Source organism: Vulpes lagopus, chromosome 4 (genome assembly GCF_018345385.1).
Source record: "Vulpes lagopus strain Blue_001 chromosome 4, ASM1834538v1, whole genome shotgun sequence".
Lineage (NCBI taxonomy): Eukaryota > Metazoa > Chordata > Mammalia > Carnivora > Canidae > Vulpes > Vulpes lagopus.
In genome coordinates this window covers 49,093,613-49,106,384 of record NC_054827.1, presented here as the reverse complement: position 1 = coordinate 49,106,384, position 12,772 = coordinate 49,093,613, and the positions used below count along the sequence as shown (strand labels likewise).

At 39.4% G+C, this 12,772-nt stretch overlaps 1 protein-coding gene across 1 annotated transcript in view; it reads left to right on the top strand.

The window, feature by feature from the left end:
* The window catches only part of DGKI (diacylglycerol kinase iota), a 427,088-nt gene extending 415,799 nt beyond the window's left edge, over nt 1-11,289 (top strand). The window contains 1 exon segment of the mRNA XM_041753541.1: nt 1,372-11,289. Coding sequence (XP_041609475.1) covers nt 1,372-1,488 — 117 coding nt within the window. The 3' untranslated portion in view covers nt 1,489-11,289.
* Nucleotides 11,290-12,772: the final 1,483 nt, after the last annotated feature.

Below are 12,772 nucleotides of genomic sequence, written 5' to 3'. Positions count from 1 at the left end.
TGTAATACTTGTGTGCATTTATACTTGGAGCTGTTTCTTTGGTACAATGACCATGCTTCCACCTTTTTTAACTTAATATCACTTTTATTTTTTATTTTTTTATTTTTTAATATCACTTTTTAAAATAGTTTTACCTGTATCTTTATCATAGAACAAAAATTAAAAGTTTCAAGGAGTGTTAAGTAATATCTATATGCATTCAAAAGAATGAAGACCTTCCTTCCTTCTACTACTGAATTCTCTTCATTGACCTTCTTCCAAAAATATCATGTGTGTGTATAAATATACATACGGCCTTATAGCAGGCTGCAAGAAATGATATGTTCATTTAAGATGATGTAGAAGAACATTGAATGACATAAAAGTCATATATTTGATATTTGTGATATATTTGATATAGTAAGTGAAAAAGTGTGTTATATAATAGTATGTAAACAGAGTATGTTTTTTTAACTTTTTTTTTTTTTTTTTTGAGAGAGAGAGCACAAGCAGGGGAGGGGCAGGGGGAGAGGGAGAGAGAGAATCTTAAGCAGACTCCACACTTAGCATGGAGCCTGATGCGGGGATCGATTTCATGACCCTGTGATCATGACCTGAGCTGAAATCAAAAGTCAGACTACTTAACTGACTGAGCCATCCAGGTGCCCCATAGTATGGTTTCATTTTTACAAAAAATAGTTATGTGTAGAACTATAGAAAAAGACAAAATAGCTACTCCGTGGAAGGTTAACAGCAGTTATCTTAGTGTAGTGTAGGAATTATTGGCGATTTTTATTTTCTTCCTTATGCTTTTGTGCTTTTCCCTGTTTATTTAATCAACATCCATCACTTTTATAGTCAGAAATTAAAGCACTTTTTGGAGAGATGAGATGGTTCTGAATTTGGAGAATTTAACTGAAGACTTTGAAATCAGCAAAGAAACATCTTTAGATCATTTACAACCATCTGGTCCTCTCATTTTCTGCTTGCTGCCTCCCAGAGTTTAGGATAATAGGAAGAGTCCAGCATCAGAAGTCCGAATGCCAACTTCCTACTTTTTTGTTCAGTGATTTCTATTCCTCTTCTCCTGGAAAGAATCTGGGTTCAAAACTCACTGTACCACACTGTTTCCTGCTGTGGACTCAGTTACTCTGAACCTCCTGTATCCTTGGATCTAAGCCCCACCTGTTAAGTGATTATGTCTTTCTCTTGAACTTACCTAACTCACATGTTTAATGTGACAATAGATTTGAAAGTGTCTTGTGGACTCTAAAACCACAAGCATGGAAAAATCCTTTAGTGAGTAATCTTTGAATACCTCTGTACCTTTTTTTTTTTTTTAAATCTCATTCCAAGTATTTGTGTCTCCTTCCTTCCCACTGTTACCTATAGGGTAAGACCCCTCAAGACAGAGCACAGCAAGCTGGAGACCCAGATTTGGCTGCTTACCTAGAAAGCTGCCAGAACTATAAGATCATTGGCCATGAGGACCTGGAAACTGCTGTTTGACCCTGGTAGATCACAAAGAGAACCTGCGCAAGTGTATCACCTGTGCCCTCCCGGTGATTGGGCAGCTCCCCTGGAAGAAGCTGATGGAATCCATAAATCTGTCTGTCTCTGCAAGAATCTGATACCATGCCACCAGTTGTTAAGGGCTACCAAGATGTACAACAGAACATGGTAGCCTACTGAGGAAGGGGCTGGATACCTGGAGATTTGTGGAATACCCAATTCCACAAAATTTGATCCTCATTGCTTCCAGCAAGTAGCATGAACTTCTGTGTTCACCTGTATAATTTATTTTCAAGATTCAAAGGATGTTCGTATAAATGGCACCGCTCCCTCCTCCCCCAATGCATTCCTGAGTCCTCTGTACCACACAATTCTACTGTAACTACCCATCATTCAAAAAATATGACCTGCTTTCTTTATGTTCAGTCTTTGAAGATCACAAGACTGTCAGAAAGTCTATGAAAACCCTCTGGATATCCTGCAGAATCACAACTGTAAAGCTGCTTCCATTTCCAAGACAAAATATACCAAGATGATTAGTGACCTTTTGCATGTTTCCCCTCCCTCCACAATCCCTTGTCATTATGTAGGAGCTGGGACGTGCCACATGGATGATGTCAATTTGTGCGCTATATATCTGAGGTTTGGTAAGGTGGCATGGGAGGGCATTCAGGGGCCGGCCCTGGCCGCGGGGCTGTTGCTGATAGCCATGAAAGACTGGTTCAGCTTGGGCTGTTTGCACAGCCCCATACTGCCTACGTGTAGCCATCTTTGCCTTTTGCTGCAATAGAGACAAGCAAAGGGTTCAACAAAGGCCCACGGCCAGTTTGCGGAACCACTGGATTTTAAGTGCAGTTGAAGTTGCTGAGCAGAAAACCATGTGTGGGGACTGCGATTATAGGAAATGGAGCACTGTGACAGCCTCTACTTCTAGACTTTCTTGAGTGATAATAGAAAGCAGGCTAATTGACTTGAAATAAAACAGCCAATGCAAAAGTAGCAGCATCTGTCAAAATAACTCACTTACGCAAGAAAACAGTCACTGGCATGTTGCACAGGAACTAATAAGTATAGACTCTTGGGTTACTGTGGTGAGAGGGGGCCCATTTTAGGTTCTCTTTCTAAGTTTTTGGTTCTCATCACCCCAAGTAAGCCTTGTCCCAAGGACAAAGCCTTGTTTTATGAGTTCCACTGCCAGATTTCCAGGATGGCTGGATCTTTCTGATGGATGCCTCACCTTTTACTTGTCAGATCCCAAGGTCATACCCGATAGCACTATAACCCCATTTCTTATGTACAGGGTGGTCTAACACATTCTTTTCTCTGTTTTCCCCTACCAGAAAATTCTTAGTACAAATTGCTGTGGGAGCCTAGCTAGAAATGTGTCTCTGGCATTGGAATTACAACTTCGAATCTTGCCACAGATCAGTTGGTACCTACAGGTCCCTCTATCAGGGACTCTGTGATAACTACAATAGCAGGAGGAAAAGCCTCCTAACTTTCAGTGAGGAGGTCTACTTGCCTTGGGTATAAAACAGAAATGAAAGTGGGTAAAGGGTTGTCTCAGACTAAAACTGATGTCTTCTGAGCTTCCATTTTGCTCCTAGACACAGGCAAAGTGCTTCCCTAGTGTCTCTGCATGTGAACATATAAGTGATCTTTTTTCTACATTTACTTTAAAGGTCCATTGGTGACACATTGCTTATCGGAACCACATTTTGGTCACATATCATTTTGAAAGGACAGATATGAATGCTGTATTAAGTAGGAGAAACTTCTCAGTGGACGAGGATGAAGTATCTCTTTAGTCAATTCAAAATCAAATTGTTAGTGTTATTTCCAGCTGTAGGAGAACAGGTTGGTTATGAGTAATCTATTTCCATATATCAGTCTTAGAAATGGAATTATCTGTTGGGTTTTATGGTGAGGTAAGGAGGACAGCAGTAGATTGTTTCCAGAAGCTGGAAAAAAATATGTTACAGGAGAATTTAATCACTGAGCTTCATCTGGGAGTTTTTCAGTTGGTGGGACTGTCAAAGAGATCTTGTGAGGACAGAAATATAATCCTTAAAACAGACTGGAATCTGGCTTCGAATGGTGCCTTCCATTCCCTAGACTGAGCCAAACAGTTGGCCACACGGTTGGTTACGCAGCTGCCATTTCTGGGATGTAGGACTATTTTCACCAACTACCATCTCATATTTCGTTGAGATGCTTCAAAGCAGCCCAGAGAAAATTTAGGGTATAGATGGCTATGGGCCAATTCAAATAGGTCCAACCGAAGTCACAAGTAAATTCCTGGTATGAAAATTGATAAGATAATGACTACTGTAGGGTTCTGGTACATTTGGAAATCATTCCAAGCCAAAAAAAAAAAAAAAAAGGAAAAAGAAAAAAGAAAGTTCTACATTATTGATGGGAAACTATGTACAACCAAGGCAAATATCCCTTTGAAGAAGTGAACAACCCTCTGGACTTGGGTTTTCCAAGAAAAGAATATAAAAAAATGAGCAGAACAGTTACATATTTAATGGATTCAATATTAAACCTACCTCCTGTAGCATTTTTTTTTTTTAATTGATCACTGCATGTAACAGTCTTGGGCTTCAGAAAGAGCTGAGGCCATATGCTCCAGGAGTTTCCAGCTCAGCTCAAGTATATAGTATCCCCTTTAATGGGCTATCAGAAAGTGTAGAAGCAAATGATCTGGCCCTGGCCTGTAGACCCATATCCATTTAATTTAAAAGACATAAAACTGTACACTTATAAAAATACAATTTTCTACAAAACCTCCTGAGGCGGTATTGGAGAGAGGCTGGCTTAGCTGCCATTCCTCTGTGTTTGGCTCAGAAGAGCCCCTTACATGGCAGTGCTATCTACTCTTGGATTCCATATGTAGGTTAGGTTGACAGGGAGGGGGGTAAGGAATGGAGAATTATTACAAGACAACATAGAACCTTAAAGGTAGTCATTTTTGGAGCCATATATTCCAGTAGTACACATTTAATGAAATAGGAGCCAGTTAAGCTGTGCTATATCACATTCAAGGACTGTTAAAAAACAGAAGCCAAGAAGGAAATAAACACCATGGCTGCAAATTTCACTTTGAGAGTTCTGGTTACCTCTATGGAGACTATAACCTACAACCAATGCAATTTCTGAAGAAGAGAATTTAGTTGGCAAGTGCACAGCCCTGAAATTCATGACAGCTGATGGAAAGCCCTGCACACCCCATCACTCCCTTTCCTGTCATACTAGCTGGCTTTAGCACTTAGGCAGATGTGTTTGCACCGGGAGATACTCAACAGGTAGTTTGCGTTTGGGCCTTGTAACCATTTCTTTGCCTAAAGGATTTCTGAAATTTATTTAACAGACTTCTCACAATATCCATGTTTTATAATATATGGGGCAGCAGTTTTATTTTTTTACATTTTGATTTATTTAAAACATTTAGATTTTTTTTAAATTATAAAGGTAGAACATGCTTTTTATAAAAAAGTTCTAATGGTACAGATGGGAATCACAGGCAAGAGGAACAAGGTGTTCCTCTGTGCTAGTGTCCTCCATCCCACTCCCCAGGGATAAACAGTGTTAACACTGATCTGCATTGCTGCTTGTATGTTGTGTCAGAAAGATTGTGTGCACACAAGCCCCCACAGACCTATAGAAATGTATTTATTTGGATACATATGTGTACATATCTATATGTGTACATATATATATACATATACTATACACATGTTATTACATAGGTTTCCAATAGACAAAACATTTTAGAAGCATGCTAGTCATCTCTCTATGTATAGTTAACACCAACAGGCAAAGACAAGCTAACAGAAATTTTTCATTTATTCTTTGTTGTTTCTGCTGTTGCTAAGCTCAATTCTCTTACTGCAGCCACTCCAATTGCACATGGCATTTGCTATTGCCTGCGTCATAAAATCCATGACCAAGAGGTCTCATAACAGTTCATGTTACCTTACACGAAGCATGAAACCTAGAGCCCAGAGACTTGTCTGTGCTGTTTTTGGATCTCAGATGGAAAGTTTCTTTCTCTGTAATGCTTTATAAGGTTGAATTTGCAGGGCTAACACTCAATACGTTGCCCTAATGATATTTAATGAGGGCAAGCTGCTGCCAGGAAGGTGTAGGAACTGGGATATGGGCTGGGGGTCTGAGGAGCTCGGCTTCCTTCCAGTAGGTGTAGCTCATGAAATCACTGAAAACAGCATGATCTTTCATTCAGTTCTGCTGTTTAAACATATAATAATAGATCATTGTTGAAATGGGAGACTTTTCTAACTAGTTTTTGACATTTATTTGTATACAGTAGTTTCTGCCCAGGTCTCACTAGAACCTCTCTGAATCCCTCTACTTCCTCATTCTCTGAATTCTGTCTGGCTTCTCAGATGGGCTTTGTCCCATCCCTGTGCTCTGTGTCCTGATCTTCACTCATCTCTAGTCCCTCTAGTTTTCTGACCATGGCCATAGACTTCCTGGACTTTCTGCCACTACCTTCAGTAATTTTGTCATACGGACACCCAAATTCTTCCTCAGGGATTCTGCTCAAAATGGATCAAAATGCAGTTACCCCCGGGACAAGTATCCATTTTGTCTGAAGGATGAAGAGATGTCCACTAACTCTGATCACCTAGTTGACTGGACTATACACCTGTTATACCCATCTGTGGATTTTAGGCTGTATCCCCACAGTTTAATGAGAAGCCTAAAAATAGGAATTAAGCAAGGAGTAGTGCCTTTGGAAAAGCCACTCCCTGGACACACAGCACTGACCTGGTCCCCAAAAGAAAACAAGAAAAGTAATTCTTAGGCTGTTGAAGCATTGCCGTTTACAGTAGAGATTTGCATATTGAATGGTGTCCTCATGGTAGACAGATTCCAGAGTCTATATATGTACTCAGGCATTCTGCATGCAATCATATGTTCATGAGTCAAGCATACATTTATGTATTTAATCATTTCTATTAAAAATCTATTTATCCCTCACTCTGATGCAGGCAACATGCTAAGGATCATCTTGCTAATGAATGCAAGAACCAAAACTCTTGACTTCATGGAGCTGGCAACCTAAGAGATTCCAATGGGATCAGTTCTGCATGGGAGAAGCACAGTGTAGCAGGGAAGCATGGACTGGGGGATCCATCAGGCCTTTATCGTGCCAGTCACTCTTCAGCCAGCAATGTTTTTGTTCTAAGAAATATGACATGAGAATATGAATATGAAAGAAATGATATTTTGCATTTCCTTTCCCTAAGAGTCTTGGTAATGTTCTTAAAAACATATTTGCAACCAAGTCTTTCAGATGAGACAGAAATACTACTAAAATGAGAGCTAAAACTCATGCTATGTCTTCAGGACAAAACTAGATGCAATAGACAAAATTTGCAGTGGGTTTTGACTGAATGCAAAGATGAAGTATAAATATTATCCAACAGTGGAGTGGGCACTCCTATGGAATTACATGTGCTTTCAGGCCCTGAGACTGTTTGAACAAAGGCTACCTGACTACCTGGGAGGGATGCTGTGATTAGGAACATTTGTCTGAGAGGCTGGAATCAGATTTTGTGAGTTTTTGAAGGTTTTTTTTTTTTTTTAATGATAAATGACAAGATTTCATTTTTAAAATTTATTAAGATCTTGATTTTTAATCTTTAAAATATCACATTGAGAGGAAAAATCTTGGAGATAATGATTTTTGGTTGCCATTAAAAACAATTTAAACCAGCTAAGCCTGAATTTAAGAGCTAGTGCAAAGAAAACATACTGAGAGATCTAACTTACTCCAAAATACTGCTTGAAGCATCATGGATTTTGATGAATGTTCTTAGGCATTCTTAAGTCACATTAGAAATTGGTTTTACTGTTCATCCAACAACAACAAAAAAAGTGCTGTGATTTGATATTCTTACAATTAAATGGACTACAACCACAGAAGAAAATTTTGCCCAAAAGATATTTAGGAGCCAAGTAAATGCATGCAAAAGACAATCATGGAAAATGCCTTTGCTTCTGCTGCAGGCATGATAACTACTATGGAGGGCTCACCCATGATAAGTGATGATTCTGAACATTTTCCCAAGTTTTCATATTTGAGCCAAATGGCATCTGAAAGGGATCCCTTCATGGCGGGAACAACCTAAACTCTCTTGTTTCTCAATCTTTTAATGAAATGCATATAGCTTTCAAAAGAAAATAGTTTAAACAACTCAAATCTATACTGCTTACTGTTAATGATACTGTCTACTGCAATTTCAGTAATTTAAAAAAATTTTAGTGTTTTAGCATTTCGGTGCAGTTGTGACACCTTTGAGCTTCAGTACAAACCCATGAGGTGGATAATGCAGGTAATCCATTTTAGGTGATAAAACCAAATCTCAACACAGTGAATTCACCTTGCACGGATGCATATAGTAAGTGGTAAAACTGCAGTCAGAACTAAGATCTCTAGATATTACAGGCTAACACATCCACAGTAGATATTTGCTACATCCAGTAATTTCCCACCACTGCCTGCGATGCTGTTTCACGTCATTCAGATTTCCATTCTCCAGATTGAGAAGGAGTCTCCTTGAAAAGATAATGATTTAGTATCCCATAGCAAGAATTGAGTAGAACTGAGGGAAAATATGGAGTTACAAAGTCAGAGTTTTTGCTACCAGAGGCTTATCGGTTGGGCAAATTTCAAGGAATAAAAGATCAAATGTTTTGGTGCCAAGGTGGATTTCACGAGAAGAAGCGAACACTGAGGATGACTTCCTGGTTTCTCTGTGGTTCTCAACATTTAAAAATGTTAGTACTATCTTCTTTCCTTGGACGTCACTATTGGAATGAGATTTTAGAATTCTGTGTCCCGAAAAATGTTGACGATGGCTTGCCATTCAAGACTCCCTTGTTTTAAGTGGGTGGGCATGCAAAGCTGCATCTGTCATACAGTCACATAGGTAGAGGTCTCGTAGACCCACAGGAAGTCCTGCTGACCTTGAAATGGGAAGAATAAACAGACCTGAGGGATTCTTCAGTTCCAGATCTCATATTTTACAAAAAGGCACCTGGATGGGCAGATCAGTGACTATGTAGAAGAAGGATGTTTGATCTGGAAAGAGGACAAAGTTAGATTAGGAACAGGAATGTTTGGAGGAGCCGGGTAAAGTAGAATGGTGAGATTCAAATTCCATACAGCAGATAATTTGTAGAATAAAGCAAGGACAGAAGAGTTCAGAACTGACATGAAAAGGATGGGGCATTATTACTTCTAGAAGGATTTCTCTTTTTCCGGAAAAATGGGTGGGGCTTTCTCAAAAGCAAAGTGACTTACTGCAGCTAGGGTTTCTTTTAGTATTTAAGCAAAAATTGAACAACCAAATGAGGGAACAGGAAAAAGCTTTAGTCTAAGCTCCCTTCTTAATCGTGAGGGAGCTTAGACTAAAAGACTTCTGTGATATTTTCTAGTTTTAGATGTCTATGATTTCAGACTCAAGGAGAACTCATTTAGAGTCCCTGGCTTCTCTAGGTTCCTGCCACGTAGATGGCAATTTCAAAGCTATTTTGTGGAAACACCAGTCATTGCAAATATATCCCAGATCATTGAGAAGCAAGTATTTCATGACCTTCTAAAACAATTTTCTCTGTTTATATACAAACCTGCAAATGTGTACATGCACGCACCCCCCCCCCACACACACACACACTGTGTCTGTTGCTAGCTTATTCCCAAATCTCCTAAGATATGTGTTTCTACTAAGGCAGAACAGTCACAGGTTCAGTAACTTTAAAAAAAGGATCTAGTATTCATTTTCCTACTTTCTACCCATTTGTTGTTTGGGGTGTGTGGTTGTGGCTGGGGCTTGGAAGGGGCAGATCTCTTTTCTGGTAAAGAGGCAAAAAGGCCATTTTTGTAGCTTGTTGCCATTAAGTAGGACTTAGTCTTGTGTCACTAGACTGAAATGTTGCTATAATGTTTGTAGACTATAGTTTTTTTTAAAACCCATTTTTAAAATATTTTAAGAATTTTAGAGAGAGAGAGCATGTGTGCCCAAGTTGGAGGAGGGGGAGAGGGAGAGAATCTTTCAAGCAGATTCCCTGCTGAGCAAGGAGCCCATTGTGGGGCTCTGTCCCACAGCCTATGAGATCATGACCCCAGTTGAAACCAAGAGTCCCATGCTTAACTGACTGAGCCACCAGGTGTTCCGTGGACTATAGTTTTAATTGCTTATCCTCCCTTATTTCCATATTAGGCCTGGTTCCTAGATTTCAGGTTGGCTCAATGGAAGGCACTCTTGAGATAGTCTTTAAAAATGAACTCTTATCTGGAATCTTGCTCAGAAAATGCTCCCACTCCACCTTCTCCCCCACCTCACCCTTACCCTTGCCTTGGGAAGGTAAAGGAAGAGCAGGGATATGAGATAGGAAAAAAGATTCGCAGGAATAGAGCAATAATAAGGCTCAGTCTTTACACAAATTGCCATGGCAACCCACAAATAAATAATATATACACTCAGCAAACTTTGATCCTCATGAAAAGCAAATTCAGAAGATGTATAAAAAGATTGAACTTATTCAGTGGCTTCAAGGACTATCATGAAATTTTCAATCTATGTAGCTTAGGGGACAAGAGGGTTCCTGTAATAGAACTTTCTGATAGAGCTTTCCTCAGGACTGGGTTGTTTGTTAAAGGAGTTTCTCTAAGTGCTCATAGGAGGTTAGACCTGTCCACAGATTTGTGATGGTCTATGGTAAAATTTGAGAGGAATAAGGACAACTTAGGGTTTTTTTCATAAGTCTAAATATATACAATCCTTAAAAATTCAAAGGCTAACTTTTTTTATTTTGGGGTTTACACATAACCTTCTTAAAATTATAGAATAGGAAATGTTTACAAATTGACTTTACTTGTAAAAATAAACCAATGACAGCTCCAAACTGGTTTACCTTATATTTTGTTTTAAATTTATAGGTAACTCTGTGAGATATATTGGCGAGATTTATCACTTTTAAGATACTATCTAGCTTTGATACTTACTGCACCTCGTATAATGAATCCAAATGGTTCCTGACCTTTTGGGTTTTATTAACACTACAATTTTTCATTGGCTGTCCTCAATTCCTTGTTGGTTGGACTGAGGCTCTGACCACATGCATAATTTCCAACACGACTAGAACTCAGATTGATGCTAACATCCTGATTGTGGGCTGGGAAGCGTGGGCTTCTTGCTATCCTGGGAAATGAGATTCAGAACTTTCATAGACATAATATTCTAGCAAAATAGAATATTTTGCAAAACACATCTTTGAAAGGGTAGAGTTTGAATTAGTCTCAGTAAAGGTTAGGTAGTCTGTTTTTTAGGTTACTATTTATGTTTTACCAATGATTAAGTGACAACCATGAATCTGAATATAATACGGATCCTAGCTGATCAAAAGAGGGGAAAACCATTCCTGTTAAGAGTTAAAGGAACAGAGGACAATCTCGGTTTCTTACGAATGAATATATTTTGTTTAATTTGATTTCTGAGTGGGAAAAGATTCTTGGGCATCCAGAGAACCCTTGGCTGGGGGTAGTTCACTCTCAGAGGCTACATCTGTATGAAGAGTTGCAGCCACATTATAAAGGGCTCTTTCATGATTTCTGATTATGCCCTAACACATCCCAGAGCCATGATTTTGCAAAGCTGCCAGCTGGCAGGTGGAATCCCAAAAAAAAAAAAAAGAAAAAAGAAAAAAAAAAAAAAAGAAAGTCGCAGCTGTGGCAGTAGATTGATGAAGTTTTATTTCCAGGTGAAGTGGGATCCAGATAATACAAAATGGAGGGGGGGTGGGTGGGAAGGGTGGGGAGGGGAAGGGAAGAATGGATTTTTTTGTAACAAAGTCATAAAGTATTTTTCCCTAATTTTCTTGCATTTCCTATTTATATAAAGTATCTTGATCACTGTGTTGCTCTACAGAGATTTTCAACGGAATTTCATTTGGGAGACTGAACTAATCTCTGAAAACGAAATTGACTAGTTACAGTTACTTTTTGGACACTTTTTCTGTATTGTGAATTGTGTGGAAATGTACAGAATAAAAATTAAGAAACATAACTAGTTTCTTTTCTTCTGTTACTAGCTGCTAGGTGTAGTCGGTGGGAGCACTGGCCATAACGGTAGTTAAGTTAGAGTTTCGGTATCAGGAGCTAAGCAAAGATTGGCTGTTAGACAAGGCAGAAAGGGATCCCTGACAAGGAAGAAGGTATAAAAAATAAAAAAAAGATTTCTTCTTTCAAGATGGACTAATGGGTACTTGGTGGCTCAGCCGGTTAAGTGTCTGGCTTCGGCTGCTTCTCCCTCTCCCTCTGCCCTTCGCCCTGCTTGTGCTCTCTTGTGTGCTCTCTCTCCCTCTCTCAAATAAATAAATCTTAAAAAATAAAATAAAAAATGGACTAATAGAGGCCACATTTACCCTTCCACCTGAGTAAGGAACATATATATAAAACGGTGATTGTTAGGACACTGGGCGTGAGTCAAAGAAAGACAGTGATCCCTAAGAGATGGCAGTTAGCTGCATGATTGTGCCATTTTACAGACTTCAGCGTTTCCAGACAGTGGCTCAGAGCCTGGCAGATTTCCTGAATTGGGGAGACCGAGGCAACCAGTGCTTACAGAGCGGAATATCAGGAAACTACACGGAGCCCCACAAATCTGCACAGACCCCCCCGCCACACACACACACACCCTTAGTTATTCAGGAAAACACTTGGGCGTGTGTGTGTGTGAAGCTTGCCCAGACTTTGAAGAACTGTCCCAAAATGCTTAGAAGGAACAACGACCAGTACTCTCACATGGCTGGGAATGATGCCCTTTGCCACCAGCCATGCCCACCCCTTCCATCTACTCAGCTACAGCTTTTATTTCTTAACAAAATGTCACACATCTTCTGCTTTCCCACTCTGGTCCCTTTTCCTCCCCACTCCGGCCACAGTGGCAATCGCTATGATGGTTTTGTAGGAAGCTTAACACATCCTCATCTCTTGTCCCTCTACTTCTCAACTTCTATGAACTATATTCCCTGTCACAAATGTGCATTTTACTTTTTTAAAGTTTTTTTTTAAATTCCAGTATAGTTAACATACAGAATTATATTTGTTTCAAGTCTACAATATAATGATTCAACAATTCTGTACATCACTGGGTGCTCATCACATTAAGTGTACTCTGAATTCTCTTCACCTCTTTGCCCCAACCCACCTCCCCTCTGGTAAACCACCCATTTGTTCTCTGTAGTT